The following is a 24,308-nucleotide window of genomic DNA, read 5'->3' as shown; positions in this document are numbered from 1 at the left end:
ACTGACACATAACAACTTCCCCATAATTAGGAGGGACGACAGCACACCAAGTGACACTTTGGTAGTGACGGGTATTACAGTTCCCGTACACTACAAAACAGCAACCCTGCTGTCTGACATTGACCTGTAGCTCCTGATAGCAATGGACATGTTGTGTTAGACAACTGTTCACATGGTGCAGTACTGCGTAGTGGCCTTTGTTTTTGTGGCGCTGTGCTGGTGGGTTGGTGGGACCCAGTGCCAGGGGTGGCATTGTCGGACAGCAGAGATGCTGTTTGACTCCTGGGTCCTGCCGCCTACTAGGGAAGTGCCGCTTTGTCACCTGCGCCTCTCTGTCAGAGTAGGTCCCACTCAAAGAGGCGACCTTGGCGTGGTGAGTGGGCTTGTGCCTTTTGATCAAACTGTACACTAATGCCTCTTGTACAGCATGAAGTATGGGGGGCTGAGCATGTTAATATAGCGCTGAGAAGCAAGTTAAATTAGATCAAAGCATAGCATTGTGGATGTGCGATCCAGGTCTGTTTTCTCCCCCTGATAACTATATATAATGTCATTGTATAATACTGTTGAGGGGGCCCTATTTCCCCTATAGCTACACCCCTGGTTAGATGAGTACAACCACTCGCTTTCCTGTGTGAAGTTTAAAAAATTCGGAAGTTTTGATTAGCTATTGGTACCATGGATGTCAATTTAAAGCGAGGAAATATTATTCAACATTTAAAACACATTTCATATGTATATAGTGCTAAGATTTTTTTTTATTTTGTTATATTTTATTCATATTTTATTATTTTCATTTTTAACATAATTTCCTCGAGTTGAAGAGAGGATCCCTGTGGACTGGTGTGATATAGCCCTAGTCTACAAGGAAGACTTAGCACTTATGCCTTTATAGTAGTCATATGGGCTGTGTACTATATGAAATTTCCAGGACTTTCATTTTGTGTTATTTGAATTTTGTATAGTCATTGTGGTCTATGCAATGCTAGAGGAGACAAGTTTCATTTGGCACTGAAGGGGTTTCTCTTTCAGAAGTCAAAATCAGAGAACGGGATTTGCAGGGTAAGAGTTGCTGCTGACAGCTTGCTGTGGAAGCGAGAAACATAATCCAAAGACAGATGGGACTCAGAGAGTCAGTGAGATAGGTATCTGAGCAAAGCACACCTGTGGTGGCAACCTATCCCATGAGAGAGGGTGTGGTGATCAGAACGACTGTGGCACAGAAGCAAGAGGCACGACGGGAATGAAAGGGAAAATAATTCCTGATTAAAGAGTGATTAGTGAACATATAGTCAGACCGAGGCGAGCGAGGAGTGAATCATGAACATCAGCTGCGCTGGAATTATACAGGGGCACAGAGTTCTGTAGAAACTGGATATCCCAGATTCCACTGCCTCTGTGTTGTTGCATCTGAAAGAAAGTGGATGCACAATTAGTAGAGACTGGTGCATGACACAAGTAAATTAATTAAGAAGATGGAGAGGCCACCACCTGAGGTTCCTGATGACCCTTCCACCCAGAGAAATGCATCTGATGGAGGAAAGTGGGTGCGTCTGAATGTGGGAGGTACAGTGTTCCTTACAACAAAACAAACCCTGTGCCAGGAGCCCAACTCTTTCCTTTGCCGGCTCTGCCAGGAGTCCCAGTTGTTGTCTGAGACGGTGAGACACACAGACTACATCTTTCTTTTCTTACTTCTACCACCTGTTTTTTCCTTTCCTATCATATTGCTAATGTTACCATACCTTTGCCGCTTCACTTCTGTTTTGTAGTCGGTGACATTTCTATGTGTATTATTTAATATTTAACCTTCATGTGCTTCATCTTTGTATCTATTATGTTTTTAGGATGAGACTGGGGCATTTCTTATTGACCGGGACCCATCGTACTTCGGTGCAATCTTACGGTACTTGCGGTATGGTAAACTGGTAATAGACAAGAATGTATCCATCGAAGGTAAAATCTCTCATTAACTATTAACTATTTTCTTGTTACATATATATGTAATCAAATTCCTTAGTAATTTGTATTGTATTTGCTGAATAGTAATTGGTAGTTGGCATGCCAACTATAATTGCAGTGAGCCTCTGAAGAGTCGGAGCAAAGGATGGGAGTAGTAGTGGCCCTGATGATGTGTCATGCTGTATTCCTTCAGGCCGTTGCTCCCTGTGGTCTGTACAGTGAAGGAGTGGCACTCTGTGTTCCCTCGAAGAACTCCCTTTAACCATGGTGGTTTGGGGGTGCCCATTGTGTTAATGTCCATGTGGTTGCTAGGCAGGGCACATGATGGAAATGCGTTTGCCAAGATGTGGTGTAAAGAGAAGCAGAGACCAGGCCAGATTGAACTTAACAAAAATCTCTCTTTACTATGTGTGTACAATAAGAGTTGTAGTACATCCAGCAGTTATCTGTACACAGTGCAAATTCCCTCCAGATGTCTAAGCATGCGTTCGGCCATTTGTTGCAGCAATAGCCCTCTAGTCACTACTTTTCTTGCTAAAGTTTTTGTTATTGGGATCTCTAGCAACTACAATATGGCAACCGTAGCTGTAGTGTCCTTTTAGTCTGGGGTGTATAGGGTATCTTAACTTGTTTCCCATTTGCTGCATCAGGGTCTGGAATTCTTTAAAGGGGTTTTCCGAGTTATGTTTAAAAAAAAAAGCACTGAAAATCTGATGGTCTGTAATATATACATAGGATAAACAAGTTTTAGGCAAAAAAGAATTATATTTCCTTATTTCCCTAATTCTGTTCTGGCCCTTTGTTGACATGCAGTTGCAGACCTGTGGGGACATGTAACAACAATCTCTGAGGGTCTCAACTAAGACTGCCTTTCCCCTCCCCCTGCTCTGCAAAGCAAGTGAATAACATTGCTGCCCTGTCTGCATATGACTGCTGGGATACTCATGCTGTATGCGTAGGACTACAAGTCCCAGCTGTACAGTACAATGACATTGATGATACACACAGGATCTTCCCCCCTTCCTGTTCTTGTATAATGCTCTGTAGATACTTCCTCACAACCAGCAGAAGAGTACAGAGGAGAGGACTCTGTGTTTGCAGGGTGAGGGGGGAGGAAAGATCCTGTGCCTGGAGAAGAGGAAATCCTGCAGATGCTCAGTACCTGAGCCAGAGCCTCCAAACCTGAGACTGTACTGCTGATGGTAGAAGGAGTTAAAGTTTTCTGAAGAATCCAGTGGGAGGGGAGACACAGGACAGACAGCTCAGTCAGCAGATCATAGAGCAGGAGGGGGGGGGGGGGGGTGGCTTGTTGCTCCAACCAACAGAGCCCTCACAGTGACCTTCCCAGGCAGACCTGCTCCCTCCTGCTCTCTCAGGCTTCTGCACAGAACGTCATCAGAGCAGGGAAATAAGCTGACATCACAGGTCATGTGATCCTCAGATAACTAGGAGAACAAAACTAGTGTAAATAAAGTAAATGAATTGAAAACCCTGAACATTTGCTTAGTTAGAAACATACAAAAAATAATTTGGACAACCTCTTTTATGGTTAACTCTGTACATGTCTGATAATGTGCATTACATTAGCATTTCAAATCTTACATAACAGACCAAACTTTGCAGATGACTCCAGGTCTGGGGTACTGCATCATCAATATCAGATAGGCAGTGGTTTGACACCCCATACTCCACAGATCAGTTGCAGAAACTTTGGAGTGAATGGAAGGTTCTGTCCACTGTGTAATTTCCAGGAATGGTCTTGAATGTGAGCTTTAGTATGCTTGCACGGCCACTACATAATGTACAGACCCTTGTGCCTTTGATTCTGTTCACCATTTATATTCTGGTGACTCATACTGATGACTAATGTTGAAAGAATCTAAGCATCCAAAGTGGAATTCAATTCGAAGTTTAGAAAAAATTTGATTCACCACGATTCTGAATTTCCTCGCTCATCGTGGTAACGAATCTTTTTTTTTTTTTTTCAAATGGCACCTGCATGTGTTACAAAGTTAAAGTAAGAAGTCCGGGAACGTGAGGTCGCTCATAATGCCGTGCAGCCAGGCAATCCACAGATAGCCATCCCATGTGATGTCACAGCCCTATAAAAGCCTCAGCCATTGTCCTGTGAGCTGAGCATAGGGAGAGACGTGACAGACACTTATGCTCTATGGACAGTGTTTTATAAAGCTATTAATAGAAGAATACTGGATAAGGAGAGTGCAGAGACAGTACAGGGATATAGTAGGGAGAGTTTTTTGAGACTGTATGGAGAACATAGGGAGACAGCAGGGGCAGTACAGGCTGTGTTTAATCACCTGAGCATCTTGTTTAACTACTGCCACATTCATAGTTAATCTGTTATTTTATACATAGACTTACTGTGCCTCAGTATGAAAGGGCGGTCTAATATATTGCCGCATGCATCTTGTTCAACTGCTGCAGCATTCATAGTTAATCTGTTATTTTATACATAGACTTACTGTGCCTCAGTATGAAAGGGTGGTCTAATATATCACGTGTGCATCTTGTTCAACTACTGCCACACTCTTAGTTAATCCGTTACTTTACCGATACAGTTACTGTAGACTATGGCCAACAGACAGTTGCCTGGGCCCTCCAAAGGAACGGGCAATGGCAAAAATGTTGCTGTAGCTGGCACAAGTAGCAGCAGAAGAAGGGGGTTGGTAGCAGCCACAGCAACAGGCCAGAGCTGCCACTGTCGTCCTCTGGTTGTGTTTTGACCAACAGTCCCGCTGTACTGGAATGGTTGACTCGCTCTTCAACATCATCTCAAGTGACAACAGATACACACAGCTAGGAATCGATGGGTTCCTCTGACACCACTCTTAGTTGGCATGGCCTAGGAACTGCCTCTGTGCCCTCATCTGTCCTGAACCTGCCTCTTGATTTTGCTGCTCCTTCTGCTAGCCTAGTAATGTATGCCGCTGGCTCTGCTCTGCTTTTCAGTGAGGATGAGCATTGTGAGGACAATCAGCAGTTACAGGCAAGCACAGACTCGGAGGAGAGGTCAGCTGCAGGCTCCTCTAGGCGTGCAACTACTGATGATGACAGTTGGGTGGGAGCACATGTTGCAAGAGGTCAGAGTAGTGCGCAAGAGACAGGTGAGGGTGACACAAGTGATGACCAAATAGATGTAGATGATGATGTAGCCGATCGCACGTGGGAGCCGGGTGAAGAGGGGGCATCGTGATCATTGGGTCAAGGGTGGCAGCATGCCCAGGAGACAGCAAGGTGGAAGCGTGCCCTTGAAACAGCATGGTGAAAGCATTGGGAGATCTGCAGCCAAACACAGGAGGTGTACACTGTCTACTACACGGGAGACTACCTGTGAGAAACACATTAGCAGTACATGAGTTCATAAAAGAAGCGGTGGGCAGGCATCATGCAGTGTTAGAGGGAAAGTACTATACTCGCCAGTGTGGAAATTTTTTGCCAAGTTTCTGGGGGACATTAGTGTGGTGGTGGGCAGAAGGTGATGCCTGGCCAGGGTGCTAATGTTGGCATGATAGCTTTGCGTCAGCACATGAAACATCAACATAAAGTGGCGTGGTAAAACCATGCCCCTTGTTTAGTGCTACAGCCTGATGCAACAATCGCTGCATCTCCCACCAGCCCGCACCCCCTCTCCAGAAGTCAGGGCTCAATAACGTCAGCAGAAGGAAGCTGTCATCCATTGACTTAAATGTTGTCTATTGCTCCTGATGCTCCTTCTTCTACTCGTCACTTATTTCGATAGCAATCGATCATTGAGGCGATTACAAAAACACAACAGTAAACTCCCTTTCCATGTAGTTGAACCTGCACATTTCAGAGAACTGATGGCTTGTGCCCACCCAAGATGGAGAGTCCCAAGCTGACATTATTTTTCCAAAAAAGCTGTACCAGCCCTGCACAAGTACGTTGAGCAGAAGATGGGCCAGTCCTTGGACCTCTTAGTATAAACATTTTTAGAAAACAGCTGTGATGACAGATCTCCTAGATCGTGTCTTTCTTTTCCCCACTATAAGTGGTGCTCTGCCGTCAAGCTTTTTACAAATGTCCCAAAGAAGAAAAACACATAAGCGGCACTCACCAAAAATGGGTTTCTTTATTCCAAAGTTCTTGCACTACAGGCATCAGTATATACATAGGGCGGACCAGCACAGTGCAGGCATGTAACTTATGGCGACAGCCTTTTCGTGCCTCAGCGCTTCCTCAGGCCACTAACGTTCTGATGTACGTACGTCATCTCCGTGCGGCGCACACAAATACCGTCATGGAGGAGTCGGCCCAATACATAAAAACACATTCTTAGGGCTTATGCACACGACTGTATGTCCTCCGAGACATACGGTCCGTGAGCGGGCCATATGTCCTGGAGCGGCATAGAACGTGCGCACGGGAGCGCACAGCATCATAGATTACTATGATGCTGTGTGCATCGGGCTATTGTCCTGCACTCATCATATAAAAGCAGGACAATAGCTCCGCAGGTGGCCCGATGCGCACAGCATCATAGTAACCTATGATGCTGTGCGCTCCCATGTGCACGATGTATGCCGCTCCGGGACATATGGCCCGCTCACGGACCGTATGTCTTGGAGGGCATACGGTCGTGTGCATGAGCCCTTATACATATAAGATAAAACCAAAAAACAAGAAAACAATCAGATAGATTTACCATTTACAAAAATACTCCCAATTTATTTATATTATTAAGACCTAGAGCCTGAGGGCCCATAGCTCCGGATCGTATAATCCATCTGACTTCCCTTCTCAGAAGCTCTCGATATCTGTCTCCCCCTTGTGGTGGATTACATACTAACTCAATCCCTGCAAACCTTAAAACCCTACTATCACTATTATGTTCAGATTTTACATGTTCTACTAGACGTGGGCAACCTCTCTCTGTTTAATGGAATTCAAATGTTCCCTAAATCTCTCATTCAAATGCCTAATGGTTTTGCCTACATAAAACCTGCCACAAATACATGAAATAAGGTATACCACATATCTACTCTTTCAGTTAATTAATGTATTCGTTCTATGGTGCACACCACCAATCATTAATGAGTCCCATTGTGGATTGTATTTGCGATAGGAACAATTTCCACATCGGCGATTCCCCATGGGAATGCTATCCCTCAGACATGTATCTGATTTTAGTTCTACAAATCGACTCCTAACCAATTTGTCTTTTAAAGTATGACACTTCTTAAACGCCACCAATGGGCTTGATCCTTTTATCTCTTTCAGGCTGTCATCTTTTTCCATTATATCCCGATTCTCTCTTATCACTCTTTTAATTTGATCTGCCATAGGACTACATTTAAAGGAGAAGACAAACCGTTTCTGATTATCCACTCCTTTCCTAGCTTTTGGATTACCTGAAATTACTGTATCCCTTTGAATGGATGCGGTTTTTTGCATCTCTTCATTCAATAGGTCCCTGGGGTAGCCTCTAGCTAATAAACGTGTTTTCAGGTCTGAGGACTGTTCCCTAAAACTTTCATCTATCTTGTTAATCCTCCTAAATCTGACAAATTGTCCATATAGAACTGCTTTCTTTACGCTATCTGGATGGTAGCTTGAATAATCCAATAATGAGTTGGTTGCCGTTGGTTTACGGTAACCCTTGGTAACCAACTCACCTTCTCTCACCAATATTACCACATCCAAAAAATACAGCTTAGAGCCTCCAACATTATGGGTAAACCTCATATTAATTTTGCTCACTGCATTCAAATGTTCTACAAACTCTTCAAACAGGGGTTCAGTGCCTGACCAAATTATGAAAACATCATCTATAAATGTTAGGTACAGCTGTATACAAGACACATAGGGGTTTTCTACCGAAAATAAAAATGTATCTTCAAACCTGGCTAGATATAAAGTTGCAAAGGTACATGCGACTGGCATACCCATTGCCATCCCAAATTTCTGTTTGTACCACCTGTCCTTAACTTTGAAGGCATTATTCTTTAAAATCAGGCTCAAAGCTTCCTCTACAAAGTCAACAAACTTCTCACTTTTATCAGTACCATTTAATATTTCAATAACTGCATTAATGCCTTCATCTTGTGGGATACGGGTGTACAAACTCTCTACATCTAAAGAGACCAATTGGAACCCTTCCTGCCACTGGACAGATTCCAGTGCCAGTAACAGGTCCCCAGTGTCTCTAAGGAAGGATGGTACTTGGCAGAATAGGGGTCAAAGCAACCAGTCCATGTACCTAGACAAGGGTTCCATCACTGAGCCAACCCTCGATACTATGGGTCTCCTGGGGGGGGGGGCAGTGACTTATGTATCTTCGGGAGAAAATACTATGATGGTCTTTGTGAAAACAAAGGCAACAATTTATCTGCTTTTTTCCTAGATAGAACATTAAATTCCACCTGTCTGTGTAGAAAACTCCTTAGGCTACTTTCACACCTGCGTTCAGGTGTCCGCTCGTGAGCTCCGTTTAAAGGGGCTCACAAGCGGCCCTGAACGCAGCCGTCCGGCCCTAATGCATTCTCAGTGGAGGCGGATCCGCTCAGAATGCATCCGCCTGCCAGCGCTCAGCCTCCACTCCGCTCAGTGAGCGGACACCTGAACGCTGCTTGCAGCGTTCGGGTGTCCGCCTGGCCGTGCGGAGGCGAGCGGATCCGTCCAGACTTACAATGTAAGTCAATGGGGACGGATCCGCTTGAAGATGACACCATATGGCTCAATCTTCAAGCGGATCCGTCCCCCATTGACTTTCAATGTAAAGTCTGAACGGATCCGCTCAGGCTACTTTCAGACTTAGAAATTTTTCTAAGTTATAATGCAGACGGATCCGTTCTGAACGGATGCAAACGTCTGCATTATAGGAGCGGATCCGTCTGATGAAACATCAGACGGATCCGCTCTGAACGCTAGTGTGAAAGTAGCCTGAGTTGGTTTTGGGTTTTTACCGTGGGATCTACTTTTAAAACCTCATAGATATCACTATCTCCCAATTGTCTATCTGTTTCTGCTACATAATAATCTCTTGTCATCAGCACCACGTTGTCTCCCTTGGGCCTCTTAGTTTCTGAAAGAGTTCACTCCAGCGCTGACGTATGGAGTTGCAACTATTGTCAAGGACAATATATGTTGTTCACAGCCCACTTGATAAATGTGGTTCTGGGCCAGGCACACCAGCAACTTGGATTAGTTATATAGTTACTAGTTATAATGCTTGGATTTCTGCACCAATGTTCTCCTCTGCCTCCTCATCCTCCACCTTGTCTTCACCCTCTCCTCTAGGCACAGTTCATAGTGGTCCTCCAGCATTTCACTTATGCAAAGCTAGACGTTGTCACCTGATTCTGCACCTTGTCAGTCTTGGTCAGGGTTTCTCAACTCTAGTCCTCGGGACCTACCTACCAGTCATGTTTTCAGGATTTCCTTAGTATTGAGCAGGTGATATAATTAGTGTCCAGGCATCAGGACTTACCACAGGTATTCATTTTGTGGGATATTCTCAAATCCTGACCGGTAGGTGGGTCCCAAGGACCGGAGTTGGGACCAGAGTTGGTGAATGGGGCCACACCAGGGAGGAACTGCTCAGCATCATCAATAAAGTAATCGAACAATGGGTGTCTCCTTGCCAACTAGAGATAGGAACCATGGTTACTGATAACGGGAAGAACATTTTATCTGCACTACGTCAGGGAGGGCTGACCCAAGCGCGCTGCGTGGCGCACGTCTTTAATCTCGTGGTCACCCGGTTCCTCAAGGCTTTCTCTGAACTGCAAGAGCTGTTAGAAATGTCCAGAAAACTGTGCATGCACTTCAGTCACTCTAACAGTGCAAAACACGCCTTCCTTGAGTTGCAAAGGTAAAATGCTGTTCCCTAAAATCACCTTGTGACATTTCCATCCGTTGGAACTCCACGCTCCATATGTTAGACCGCCTGTATGAGCAGAGGAAGGCAGTCAACAATTTCTTAATGACTCAGGGGGACAGGTCTACTCCCCATTGTAACTTCCACGTTAGCCAGTGGCAGCTCATGCATGACACGTGCCGTTTGCTCAGGCCCTTTAAGGAGGCCACTTTATTTGTCAGTCGCCAGAACTACTGGATGAATGATGTCATTCCACTCCTTCACATCATGGAGTGGATGCTGACATATCTAATTGGTGAGGGGACAGAAGATGTGGCACCTACATTTCATGGCCACCTGAGCCCTAAGGAGGATAAACTGGCAGAGGAGGAGGAGGAGGACATAAACGCCCAGGAATTTTAAACACAACTAGGTGGCTTATCTGCCCAAGCGACAGGAGAGGAGCAGGAGGAGCATGAGGAGCTGGAGGGCGACGACGATGCAAATGACCCTAACAGACTGTGGCAGTATGCAGTGGAGATGGAGGAAGGGAGGCCCTCAAAGTCCCTTGCACAAATGGCCAGATACATGCTGTCATGTTTGTGTAGTGACAGCCGCATTGTCAGGATTCAGCAGAGGGATGACTACTGAGTATCCACATTGTTAGACCCTTGCCACCAGTCAAAAATGGGGGCATTTTTTAGACCTTCTGAGAAGGGTGCAAAAATGGGCTACTATAGAGACATGCTGTGTAGTCAGTTGGTCGCTGCCTATGAGCGCCATCGCCCATTGTCATGAAGGCCTGACCAGGGGGACCTTCTGTGCTCACGCTCCACTGACATGAAAGGGGTGGGGGATCTTGGAGCATCACCAGCTCCATATGCTGCAACTTCAGTCTGGAGTCTATGATGAGCAGTTTTCTTCAGCCACCTACTGAAGAAACCACCCAGCAGCAGCAGGACATGCAGCATAACCTTAACCAGCAGGTGAAGGCATACTTTGACTGCACCCTGTCACTCATGTTCCAAGATCTCCTGGACTACTGGGAATGCAAACTTGAAGTGTGGCCGCAGATGGCTGAGTTTGCAATGGGCATGCTTTCCTGCCTGGCCAGTAGTGTGGTATCATAGCGGGTGTTCAGTGCGGTGAGGGGCATAGTTACCCCTAAGAGAACTCGCCTTTCCCCCAAAATGTTGAGACTAACCGTCATAAAGATAAATCAGATGTGGATCAACCAGGATTCCCAGACACCGGTGCCTGATGCAACAGAATAGATCATTCTGCCACTAATGACCATACTGTAGTGTGCTGCCATACCGGAATATTCTGCATGTGCTGCTGCCAGCATTCTGATGCTGCCACGCGCCTGATGCCACCCACCTGCTGCCACTACTACCATTCCTACAATGGGGCTTCTTGGCCTACATGTTAAATTTTTAAAAGGATATGCATACCACTGGGCTTGCTATCACACTGCTGTTTTTGGGTTCTGCTACTACTGTGATCTGCCACCATCTTGTGCTGCATGCCATTGCTCCTGTCCCCCCTCCCCACTCTGTCATAGGGTGACTATTGTCACTGTCACTGCTGCTGCTCCCACTCCACACTCTGTCATGGGGCCACTATTGTCCCTGTTACTGCCACTGCTGTTGGCCCCCATACCCACTCTGTCATGGGGCCACTATTGTCCCTGCTACTGCCACTGCTGTTGGCCCCCATACCCACTCTGTCATGGGGCCACTATTGTCCCTGTTTGCCAATGTTGAAATCACTGTTTATTTTAGCGTTCTTCTTATCCATAAGAAGAACACAAAAAAAAAATCCTTTAAGGCCTCTTTCACATGGTCAGTATTTGTAAGTCCAAAGCAGGGGTAGGTTCAAAACGCAGAAGAGATGTAAATATTTCCACTCACTCCTGTTTTTGGATTACAAATATTGATCAAATACTGATGCAAAATACTGACCAAATACTGACCATGTGAGAGATCCCATTAAAGTCCTGTATAGAAACATAGAAACATAGAATGTGTCGGCAGATAAGAACCATTTGGCCCATCTAGTCTGCCCAATATACTGAATACTATGGATAGCCCCCGGCCCTATCTTATATGAAGGATGGCCTTATGCCTATCCCATGCATGCTTAAACTCCTTCACTGTATTTGCAGCTACCACTTCTGCAGGAAGGCTATTCCATGCATCCACTACTCTCTCAGTAAAGTAATACTTCCTGATATTACTTTGAAACCTTTGCCCCTCTAATTTAAAACTATGTCCTCTTGTAGCAGTTTTTCTTCTTTTAAATATTCTCTCCTCTTTTACCTTGTTGATTCCCTTTATGTATTTAAAAGTTTCTATCATATCCCCTCTGTCTCTTCTTTCTTCCAAGCTATACATGTTAAGGTCCTTTAACCTTTCCTGGTAAGTTTTATCCTGCAATCCATGTACCAGTTTAGTAGCTCTTCTCTGAACTCTCTCCAAAGTATCAATATCCTTCTGGAGATATGGTCTCCAGTACTGAGCACAATACTCCAAATGAGGTCTCACTAGTGCTCTGTTGAGCGGCATGAGCACCTCCCTCTTTCTACTGGTAATGCCTCTCCCTATACACCCAAGCATTCTGCTAGCATTTCCTGCTGCTCTATGACATTGTCTGCCTACCTTTAAGTCTTCTGAAATAATGATCCCTAAATCCCTTTCCTCAGATACTGAGGTTAGGACTGTATCACTGATTTTATATTCTGCTCTTGGGTTTTTACGCCCCAGGTGCATTATCTTGCACTTATCAACATAAAATTTTAGTTGCCAGATTTTTGACCATTCCTCTAGTTTTCCTAAATCCTTTTCCATTTGGTGTATCCCTCCAGGAACATCAACCCTGTTACAAATCTTTGTGTCATCAGCAAAAAGACACACCTTACCATCGAGGCCTTCTGCAATTTCGCTGATAAAGATATTAAACAATATGGGTCCCAGAACAGATCCCTGAGGTACCCCACTGGTAACAAGACCATGGTCTGAATATACTCCATTGACTACAACCCTCTGTTGTCTGTCCCTCAGCCACTGCCTAATCCATTCAACAATATGGGAGTCCAAGCCCAAAGACTGCAATTTATTGATAAGCCTTCTATGTGGGACAGTATCAAATGCCGTACTAAAGTCTAGATAAGCGATGTTTACTGCACCTCCTCCATCTATTATTTTAGTCACCCAATCAAAAAAATCAATAAGATTAGTTTGACATGATCTCCCTGAAGTAAACCCATGCTGTTTTTCATCTTTCAATCCATGGGATTTTAGATGTTCCACAATCCTCTCCTTAAGTATGGTTTCCATTAATTTCCCCACTATTGATGTCAGGGTTACTGGCCTATAGTTGCCCGATTCCTCCCTATTACCTTTCTTGTGAATGGGCACATTTGTTAATTTCCAATCTTCTGGGACGACTCCCATTGCCAGTGATTGGTTAAATAATGGTTTTGCTAGTTCACCGCTGAGCTCTTTTAATAGCTTTGGGTGTATCCCATCAGGCCCCTGTGACTTATTTGTATTAATTTTAGACAGCTGACTTAGAACCTCTTCTTCCTCTGTAAAGACACATGCATCAAAAGATTCATTAGTCTTCTTTCCTAACTGAGGTTCTTTTCCTTCATTTTCCTTTGTAAAAACTGAACAGAAGTATTCATTGAGGCAGTCAGCTAGTTCTTTATCTTCTTCCATATACCTTCCTTCTTTTGTTTTTAATTTGGTAATTCCTTGTTTTAGTTTCCTTTTTTCATTTATGTATCTGAAGAATGCCTTATCACCTTTTTTCCCTGACTGAGCTAATTTCTCTTCTGCCTGTGTTTTTGAAGCTCTTATAACTTGTTTGGCCTCTCTCTGCCTAATCTTATAAATTTCTCATTTTTTTTTTTTATAATTCCTAAATGCTATCTTTTTGTTTTTAATGATTTTGGCCACTTCTGCTGAGTACCACATTGGTCTCATCCTTTTTTTTGCTTTTACTGACAAGCCTAATGCAATTTTCTGTTGCCTTCAATAGTGCCACTTTTAAGTAGTCCCATTTCTCCTGGACTCCAATGAAACTGTTCCAATCTGATAGGGACTCGTATACCACTAATCTAATTTTAGAAAAGTCTGTTTTTCTAAAATCTAAAACTTTTTGTGTGGTGTGACTCAGTCACTGTACTTATAGTAAACCACACTGACCGGTGATCACTAGATCCCAAGCTTTCCCCTACAGTAATATCATATACCAAATTCCCATTTGTGAATACTAAATCTAAAATGGCCTCCTTCCGGGTTGGCTCCTCAACTACTTGCTGTAGAGATAATCCCAGTAGGGAATTTAGAATATCTGTCTCCTGGCAGAACTAGCTATTTTGGTTTTCCAGTTTACATCTGGAAGATTGAAGTCTCCCATAATGATAACTTCCCCCTGCAATGTCATTTTAGCTATTTCCTCAACTAGTAGATCATCTAATTCTTTGACTTGGCTAGGTGGTCTATATATCACACCTACACTAGTTACCTTATGATTATCAAGCTGCAAGGTAACCCATATTTTGCATCAGTAGTTGATCAGTATTTGCATGCAGGACTTTTTTTTTAATTGTTAAAAAAACTGATTTCAGGCGTAAATTGCCAAAACAGATGGAAATTGAGCATAAGGCCTCTTTCACATGGTCATTATTTTGCATCAGTAGTTGATCAGTATTTGTAAGGCAAAAGCAGGAGTGGGTCCAAAACACAAAAGATATTTCTATTACATCTCATCTCTGTTTTGGACCCACTCCTGGTTTTGTCTTACAATTACTGCTCAAATCTGACCGTCCGAAAGAGGCCTGATGGATGCTCAAGATACAGGCTTAGTTTTTTTTTTGTAGTTTTCTGTTCTACTAACGGATTAGAAGAACGGAAACATAAGCAGTGATATTAACAGAGCCTTACTGCCACTGCTGTGGCCCCCTCTCCCCACTCTGTCATGGGGCCACTATTGTCACTGTCAGTTCTGCTGCCCCCATTCGTACTCTGTTATGGGCTCACTATTGTCACTGTTACCGTAACTGCTACTGCAGCCAGCCTCCTCACTCTGTCATGGGGCCACTTTTGTCACTGTTACTGCCACTGCTGCTGACACCTTCTCCACTCTGTCATGGGGCATTACTGTTACTGCCACTGCTGCCACCCTCTCCACTCTGTCATGGGGCCACTATTGTCACTGTTATTGCATCTGTTGCTGCTGCCGCCACCCTCTCCAGTACTCACCCTACCCCTGGCATACTGGGGACACTTGCTCCACACTGGAGAAAGCAGGATCTGATGTTCCTAAAATTGTGATGTCACATGAACATGCTGGGAGCATCAGGTCCTGCTGCCTCCAGTGCAGAACAGGTGTTCCAGATGTGCTTGTAGTGAGTTTTTTTTTTACATTTTTAACGGCCGTTGGTTGCAATTCTGTCTAAACGGCTGTTAAAATCGGGCCCATTAGTTTCCATGGAGTCCGTCTGCCTGTAAAAATGGCCAAAAATAGGACATGTCCTATTTTTTGATGGCTGCTATTCACTGGCTGTTAATAAAACGGCAATATGAATAGCCCCGTAGACTGCAATGGCTCTGAAAACGGGCGTGGGAAGACCGTTAAAAAAAACAGTGAATGCACCCTTAGGTAGCAAGTGTAGAGTCTGTTCTTGAAGTTGATGTGTTGGAGACAGGAAAAATTGTCAAACATAAAAACCAAACCATGCTAGCTAATTGGCTGGCTCAAACAGTCAGATGAGTGGGAGGAGAAAAGGCTAGCACTTCTGGTACAATCCCACAAAAGAGCAAATGTAGCAAAAATTGTGTTTCTCAACAATATACAGGTGAAACTCAAAAAATTAGAATATCGTGCAAAAGTTCATTTATTTCAGTAATGCAACTTAAAAGGTGAAACTAATATATGAGATAGACTCATTACATGCAAAGCGAGATATTTCAAGCCTTTATTTGTTATAATTTGGATGATTATGGCTTACAGCTTATGAAAACCCCAAATTTACAATCAGAAAATTTTAATATTACATGAAATCAATAAAAAAAAGATGTTAAATAGAAATATGTAGGTCCTCTGAAAAGTATAATCATGCATATGTACTTGGTTTGGGCCCCTTTTGCATCAATTACTGCCTCAATGCGGCGTGGCATGGATGCTATCAGCCTATGGCACTTCTGATGTGTTATGGAAAACCAGGATGCTTCAATAGCAGATCTTCAGCTCTTCTGCATTGCTCGGTCTCATGTCTCTCATCTTTCTCTTAGCAATGCCCCATAGATTCTCTATGGGGTTCAGGTCGGGCGAGTTTGCTGGCCAATCAAGCACATTAATCCCATGGTCATTGAACCAGGTTTTGGTACTTTTGGCAGTGTGGGCAGGTGCTATGTCCTGCTGGAAAATGAAGTCACTATCTCCATAAAGCTTGTCTGCGGGAGGAAGCATGAAGTGCTCCAAAATCTCCTGGTAGATGGCTGCGTTGACTCTGGACTTAATGAAGCACAGTGGACCAACACCAGCAGATGACATGACTCCCCAAATCAACACAGACTCTGGAAACGTCACACTGGACTTCAAGCATCTTGCATTTGTGTGCCTCTCCATTCTTCCTCCAGACTCTGGGTCCTTGGTTTCCAAATGAGATGCAAAAGTTGCTCTCATCAGAAAAGAGGACTTTGGACCACTGAGCAACAGACCAGTTCTTTTTTTCTTTAGCCCAGGTAAGACGCTTCTGACGTTTGTTGTTCAGGAGAGGCTTGACAAGAGGAATATGACATTTGAAGCCCATGTCCAGGTGTGTGGTGGCTCTTGATGCACCAAATCTCCAGCCTCAGTTCACTCCTTGTGAAAGTCCCTAACACTTTTGAATGGCCTTTTCCTGATAATCTTCTCCTGGCTGCGGCCATCCCTGCTTCTTGTGCACCTTTTTCTTCCACACTTGTCCCTTCCACATAACTTTCTATTAATGTGCTTTGATACAGCACTTTGGGAACATCCAACTTCTTTTGCAATTACCTTTGAGGCTTTCCCTCCTCAGGTCAGCAGTCCTTCCCATGATTGTAATTTTTCTACTGAACCAGACTGAGAGACAATTTAAAGGCTCAGGAACCCTTTGCAGGTGTAATGGATTACTTAGCTGACTAGAGTGTGACACTTTGAGCCTAGAATATTGAACCTTTTCACAGTATTCAAATTTTTGTGAAATTGTGAATTTGGGGTTTTCATAAGCTGTAAGCCATAATCATCCAAATTATAACAAATAAAGGCTTGAAATATTTCACTTTGCATGTAATGAGTCTAGTTTCACCTTTTAAGTTGCATTACTGAAATAAATGAACTTTTGCACAATATTCAAATTTTTCGAGTTTCACCTGTATATGCATTGCCCAAGGGGTGCTCTTTCTCTAATATTATGGAGAGCCCCTAGTATGCTGAATACGTGTGAGGAGCAGTGATGAGCGGCAGGGGCAATATTCGAATTTGCGATATTTCGAAAATATTCGTCATATATTCGCGAATTCGAGAATTAGTGATCTCCAGTCATTATTTTCTTTATTGCGAAAATCGGCAATCGGAAAATTTGCAATACAAAAATTTGCGATCAACACTACTCCCAAAGTCAAAGATATTGCAGCCTTCTCATTGGCCCACAAGCAAGAAGCAGTGAGGAATCATGGGTACTGATGAAAAAAAATCTAGAATATTCGCGATTACGAAGATTTAGCACTATATTCTAGATATTTGCAAATTCTCGAAGTGCCAATATTCGCAATAAAAATTAGAGATTAGAATATTTGCGATCTACACCAGTGAGGAGTATTGTAGGCCAGATGATGTCCCTAGTATGGAGTACGTGTGCACAGTATTGTAGGCCAGGCAATGCCCATAGTATGCCAAGTATGTGTGTGCAGTATTGTAGGCCAGGCGATGCCCCTCTGGGTTTCGGGGAAAAATATTCAAATTAGCTTTCCTAAACCTTTCTGATGCCGGCAGATGTTAGACACAATAATTTTCATATATTTTCCCCAAAAATCAAGAGGAGCATTGTCTATCCTACAATAGTCATCACGTATATATCAACTGGTCTCCATGATAGCAATACTACCCTTCCAGAGGTTCCCCCTAAGGCCTTGTAACCTGATAGGCTGTTCTCATCTGCTTTTCTATAATAAAGAGCTTTTGCCTGAAAGAACTTATGATGTATCCTCAGGTGAATAGGAAGGAGCTGTCCCAATGAAGCAAGACAGCAGGAGCTATAATTATACCTACCTGCTGCTGCACTGCAAGAAGATAAACAGTAAGGAGAACAGTGCAGCAATATAAGCACTGCATTATTTTCACATGGTGGATTGGCAGAGATTGCCTTCCTGCCTTTTAAACATACTTTTGTAGCAAAGCTACAAAAATAGCTAAGCTAGTCTCACATCTGAAACTAGTTCTTTCAGGAGAAATGCTCTTTATCAGAGAAAAGCAAATGAGAACAACTTTCCTAGTTCCAACGCCTTAGGGGGAACTTCGGGGTGGGTAATATTTCTATTATGGAGACCAGTTGATATACGTGATGACTATTATAGGCTAGACAATGCTCCTGTTGATTTCTAGGAAGACGATATGCAAAATTGATCATGTCTAACATCTGTCGGCATCAGATAGGTTTAGGAAAGCTAATTTGAATATCTTTCCCAGATACATAGAGGGGCATCGCCAGGCCTACAATAGTGCACACGCGTACTCTGCATACTAAGGGCATCGCCTGACCTACAATACTGTGCACACATACTTGGCATACTTAGGCCTCATGCACACGACAGTATTTTTTGTGGTCCGCAAAAAGCTGTTCCGTTGTTCCGTGATACGTTTCTGTTTTTGTTTCCGTGTGTCTTCCTTGATTTTTGGAGGATCACCAGACATGAAAAGTGAAAAAAAAATCTATGTCAAGTTTGCCTTGTAAATGATAGGAAAAAAACGGACGCAGACGCGGATGACAATCTTGTGTGCCTCCGTGTTTTTTCACGGACCCATTGACTTGAATGGGTCCGCGAACCGTTGTCCGTGAAAAAAATAGGACAGGTCATATTTTTTTGACGGACTGGAAACACGGATCACGGACGCGGATGACAAACGGTGTATTATCCGAGTTTTCAACGGACCCATTGAAAGTCAATGGGTCCGCAGAAAATCACGGAAAACGGAACAACGGACATGGAACACAGCAACGGTCGTGTGCATGAGGCCTAAGGGCTCTCCATAATGAGGAAAAGTATCCCTTAGACAATGCATATTTATTTTTTGAGGAACACACATTTGTACACTAGGCACTCTTTCTCTCAAGAAGTTGGACAAAATCGCAAACTGGTAGAACCAGTTTGCTCATCATTATTGGTCATGATATAAAAGTTAATAAACCAAAAATAACAGTGGGTTACAATACTAGTGAATAGGGTGAGAAAGTTCCCTTGAGTACAATATGCATCCTACAAAAATACCCGAGCCTTATTTTGCAAATACAACACCTGCCAGTATGTAACCAAATGTCCTAGTGCCCTTATGCACATTTCGGTCAGCTTAATCAGGGGATGTACAGGGATAGTTCACAACGGTACTTTTTATAAACCAATGTGGGAAGGAAATAAGATCACATGGAGAATTGCCTTAAGGCCTCTTGCACACGACCATATGCTCTCCGAGATATACGGTCCATGAGCGGGCCATATGTCCCGGAGCGGCATTGATCATGTACACGGGAGTACACAGCATCATAGATTACAATGGTGCTGTGTACATCGGGCCGCCCGCAGGACGTGCACTGCATCATTGTAATCTATGATGCTGTGTGCTCCTGTGTGCTCGATCAATGCTGCTCCGGGAAATATGGCCTGCTCACGGACCGTATATCTCAGAGGGCATACGGTCGTGTGCAATGGGCCTGTCACAAGCTTTGGTGATGTGAATAAATGGGTGTGGTGTACAATATGCAGCCATTTATTCACTTTACTTAATTTTCTGCATCACTTGAGTATTTGTCTTAGGTGCCCGGCATTAGTTATATCACGAAAAATAACAGCAGTCCTACAGATAAACTGCACCCAACTGAAATCGTGATGGGGAGTGTATGAGCCCCAGTTAATTTCCACTGAACAAGTGCACATTCCTTTTTCATGAATAATCTACATATTTCCTTTTTATCCTTTGATTATGGTACTGGATCCATCATAGGAGTGTTAGAAGAGGCTGAGTTCTACAACATTGCTTCATTGGTCAAAATCATTCATGAGCAAATGGAGGAGCTCGAAGTCAATAAGGTAATTCAGAGTAACTGTTCATTATTAGAATGCTGCATACAAATAGCCTTGATAGCAACGTGTGCCTCCACAGTCTTTGGCACCAGAGCAGGTAAAGAGGAGCTACAGTCCATATCATCCCCAATATTGCATTAAAATCCAACCTTATGGCTCACTGTCCAGTAAAAGTACAAGATAACCTCTTTCTAACAAAGCTAGAACTACCCTGTACCTCACATGGATCCAGAGGTCTCCAATTTCATTGCTCCAATTGATCTGCTAGATTTATTTCAAGCTGTCATCTAAGGGGGTTGTCTCCTTTCTCAGGGGTGTCTACTTTCTGCTGCAGCTGGTGGTAGGAAGGAAGGAATGAATTGAGCATGCGCTTCAGTGAGCAGGACAGAGAAATTAGAAAGAAGTAAACAGCAGGTGGCGCTATACAGATACATTTAATTGAATAACTCAATAGCTATAATATATTTTGAATTACATTTTTTTTTTTCGTGGGACAACCCCTTTAATAGTCTCCTCACAGAGACTTCTAAACACAAGTTGGGTCTGTATTTTGATGCATCTAGTTAACGTATGGTGCTTCCCTATGGAGGGGAGCTAATTTACATATTACTTACTCTCCTCCTGGCATGCACTGCGGGGTCTTCTGCCTAGGTCCCAACCAGATGTGGCCACTTCTTTCCCTGTTCAGCTGCATAATAGTCAATATAGCTGAACAGGAAAAGAAGTGGCCACATCCAGATGGGAACTGGGACGAAGAGCCCTCAAAGCGCATCGGTACAGCAGAGACGGGGGAGCAGGGGAAGATAAGGACTATGTAAAAGAGCTTCCTTCCACAGGTTAGCACCGTACGCTAATTAGACAAAATGCATGGAGAACCCCTTTAATGTCCAGACCATTATGCTGATTCTTGTAGTCCAAGTTGTCATGCTAAGCTTTCTTGTATCTGGACTCTATAAGTCAGCAGTGGACAACTTTAGTGAGGTGGAGATCTGCTTCTGTAAATTGGGAGGGTTTTGAGATCTACTTGGCACCGAGTTGGGATGGAACAATGGGGGAAAATGATGTGTAATTTATCATGAACCTTGTTAAGGTCTTAAAGGAATGATCCCCTGAGGAAGCGACAGCGAAACGCTCGTCGGGGTCAGGACTATTCTGGTCTGTATACATCGGCCAGTTGTGTCTCCTATGTTTACTTCTGTTTCAATGCACTTAGCACTTTACAATGTTTTTAAGGAGTTTTACTGCCTTGGTACCTTTTAGGAGTCAGTAGGAGTTACTGCATTTACCGTTTACCATGCTATCTTAGTCTCATTCATTCCTGTGTCTGTTTTGCCACGCATATATGTGTTTTTTTTACTAGTATGTTGTTTCAGTAACAATAAAGATTTTCTATTCTATACCGTATCTTATGCTGCTGTGTTGAGTATTTCTAGGTGTTTATAGAACATACAAGAGAATACAGCCCTGATCAGTCACAGGAAAAACATACAATAATTACATCCAGTGAGTTCTCTTTCCTCATCTTCTCCATTCTACCCAGCCTGCCATGAACACTTCTCCCAGCCATGGCTCATCTGAAAATATTGCCCTCAATCAGTAATAGTGCCCCATATTCACGCCTCACAACTTTTAATGAAAGGAAAACGGGTCACATAAAGTGGCAAGTTTTTTGTTAATCCACGCCACTAGCCATGCCCAATTCCTAACAGCACATCCGTTCAGATCCAGCCCCCTCTAATAGATCAGTGCCAAAACAACTCTACGGAGTGCCACCCTCATTAAGGGAAGATGAGCCTCAATTCAGAAGTGATGGTGAAGGTAGAACACATGCTGGGCAGTGACATGGCGAAAGAAAGCTGGACATGTGGCAGACATCCCTGAAATATTGGACTGTCCCACCAGATCTTGAATGCTTGTCAGATATGTTCATCCCTGTGCCAAACATGCAGTTATTAAGGGCAACCTCAGGGCTACTTTCAGCATATGTATTGTTAATTGCACCTCATTAGCACTTACTATTCTTCTCAGACCAGACAGTGCCCCCTGCACTACAGATATAGATGCAGCGTCACAGACCTATATAACTTCAGAAAGTGGCCCATGAATCCTGGTGCAGATTTTGTTGCAGATTTCCTGTATGTCAATGGGAAGTTTCAACGGAAAACTTATTTTCCAGTGGAAAACGCTGTGGAAAAATCTGCAACAAAAACCTGTGCATTTTCTGCTGCAGATTTAATTTGAATTGAAGGGCGAAATTCCAATACAAAAAAATCCACAACACAACATTTTATTTGCTCTGCAGTATGTAAATTCTGCAGTGGAACACGACACAGGGATGGAGGCTGAGTCGGATCGCTGACAGGAAGTGTTGTCATAAGATCACAGGATTTGATTTCCGTTTCACTCATTTAGCTTGTGATAAAAATTAGGGGGGTCATTTACTAACCAGAAGTATGCCTATATGAGGCGTATTTCTGGTGCAGATTTGCGCAGCAATCTGTGACTTTTTCCATGCACAAGCCAGGTCTAAAAAAGAGGGCTTGGGCGGGGAAGGGGACGGGCCGGCAGCCCCATCTCATTTGCAATTTTCTATACCTGGTTTAGGCTTGGTCTAAATGGTCTAAATGTAAGATACCTAGGAAGTGGTGGTGGATCTGCCAAAGTTATGTAGAACCCTGCACCTCTACGTAACTCCGGAGGATCCACCGGCAACTATAGGGGATATTAAAACCAGCATCTGGAGGACACTTGACCATATTGGGAGGGTGTACAGGGACTGGGGGTCCCCCTCCCCCCTTTTCCTAGGTTCCCTATCCTTGTTCTAGGGCCCCATTCGTTTTGGTCAGGATTTGGTGCATTGGGGGTTAATGATATCATCCTGCCGTGCAGGAAGGGGCGTGCTGCATGATGCCCCTTTATAAGGCTCTGCGTCCCCTCCTTCTTCCTCTTTGGCAGAAGTGCTGTGTCCCTCCCTCCCTATTGTTTGGGTACGAGGGTTATTTTGGTGTAGGTTTTGGTCATGGAGGTCTTGTGAAGTCTGGACCGATGGTTCATGTTTTAATTGGGGCATCGTACTAAGTCACAGCTGGCGGCTGGTAAAGAGAAGTTGGATACTGAGCAGGTGAACTGGCATAATCTGCCCGCTGGGAGTTCAGCGGCTGGCGGATCGCACGGGCTCAGCTATGGTTATGCCGTTAAAAGAATTAGCTGTGGCCGACTACCACCCAACAAAATCGTTAAATAAAAGTTATAAACTTGACATGGTTGTCAGTGTCATTTGTGGTGGGTTGGCATGTCGGGGCCAGGGGTTAGATGGTTCCCCTTCCCCTTTCTCCTTTCCTGAGAGTGACTACCAACAGTCTTAAACGCTGGTCTTAATAAATGACCTTCAAGATGTTTTATCGGGTTCAGACATTTTTTGTCTATTAATGAGTGAACGTTCATGTTTGATATTTTCATTGCCTTTTGTCCTAATTATCTATTTGAGTTTTAGAGCTCTTTGGTATATCACTTGTATCTTTCTGTGATTTATGGGGGATATCACATGACCCCATCCATCTCCCACTTTATTTTTTAGGTCAGTTGTCATTTTACTGTCTGAGTTTGGAACTATCCAGTGCTTGTCGAAAATATATAATTTATTATTTAGGAAATGTGCCTGTGACGGGTTTAATATAGATAGTGACAGCTCCCACACCCCAGGTGCGGTTATGTAATCGTACAGCTAAATTCAGGTAGGCTGTGTATCCTTGTGACTGGCACAGAGCAGCTGGTTATATCTGAATAAATCATAGGGAACAAATTACACAGTTCACTGAATGATCCAAAACATTCTGCTTTTCTTGGCTTATCATGAGTGCAGGAAACTGCAAAATAAGACATAAAAGACTAGATGTGAGGATAGCATGCACCAGGCCACCATTCATAATACACACTGTACATACATCTACTGCATGCAAGCCAAATGTATTAGGCATTTTTCTTTAAATCACAAATTAACATCCTGTATGTGAATATTCTATGTATTTTTCTTTTACAAAAATTGGGTGGATGGTTTTCAGGATATAGGGGGTCATTTATTAAGATCAGCACAGCTGACAGTGGATCCGCCAAAGTTATGAAGAGGCACCGTCCTCTACGTAACTTCGGCGCATCCAGCGCCAGTCTGAATGACAAAA

The 24,308-nt window shown here is 43.6% G+C and overlaps 1 protein-coding gene across 2 annotated transcripts in view; it reads left to right on the top strand.

Annotated features, from left to right (window-relative positions):
* Positions 1 to 1,136: 1,136 nt before the first annotated feature.
* Positions 1,137 to 24,308, top strand: part of KCTD17 (potassium channel tetramerization domain containing 17) — a 38,100-nt gene continuing 14,928 nt past the window's right edge. The window contains exons 1-3 of one of the 2 annotated variants that reach the window (XM_040407539.1): positions 1,137 to 1,661; positions 1,848 to 1,956; positions 20,051 to 20,136. In XM_040407539.1, coding sequence (XP_040263473.1) covers positions 1,476 to 1,661; positions 1,848 to 1,956; positions 20,051 to 20,136 — 381 coding nt within the window. In that variant the 5' untranslated portion in view covers positions 1,137 to 1,475. The remainder of the gene's footprint in view (positions 1,662 to 1,847; positions 1,957 to 20,050; positions 20,137 to 24,308) is intronic. The other variant, XM_040407538.1, reaches the window with a different exon arrangement.

Source organism: Bufo bufo, chromosome 9 (genome assembly GCF_905171765.1).
Source record: "Bufo bufo chromosome 9, aBufBuf1.1, whole genome shotgun sequence".
In the NCBI taxonomy this organism is placed as follows: domain Eukaryota; kingdom Metazoa; phylum Chordata; class Amphibia; order Anura; family Bufonidae; genus Bufo; species Bufo bufo.
Note: the sequence above shows the minus strand (reverse complement) of the source record. Positions and strands in the feature narration are given on the sequence as shown.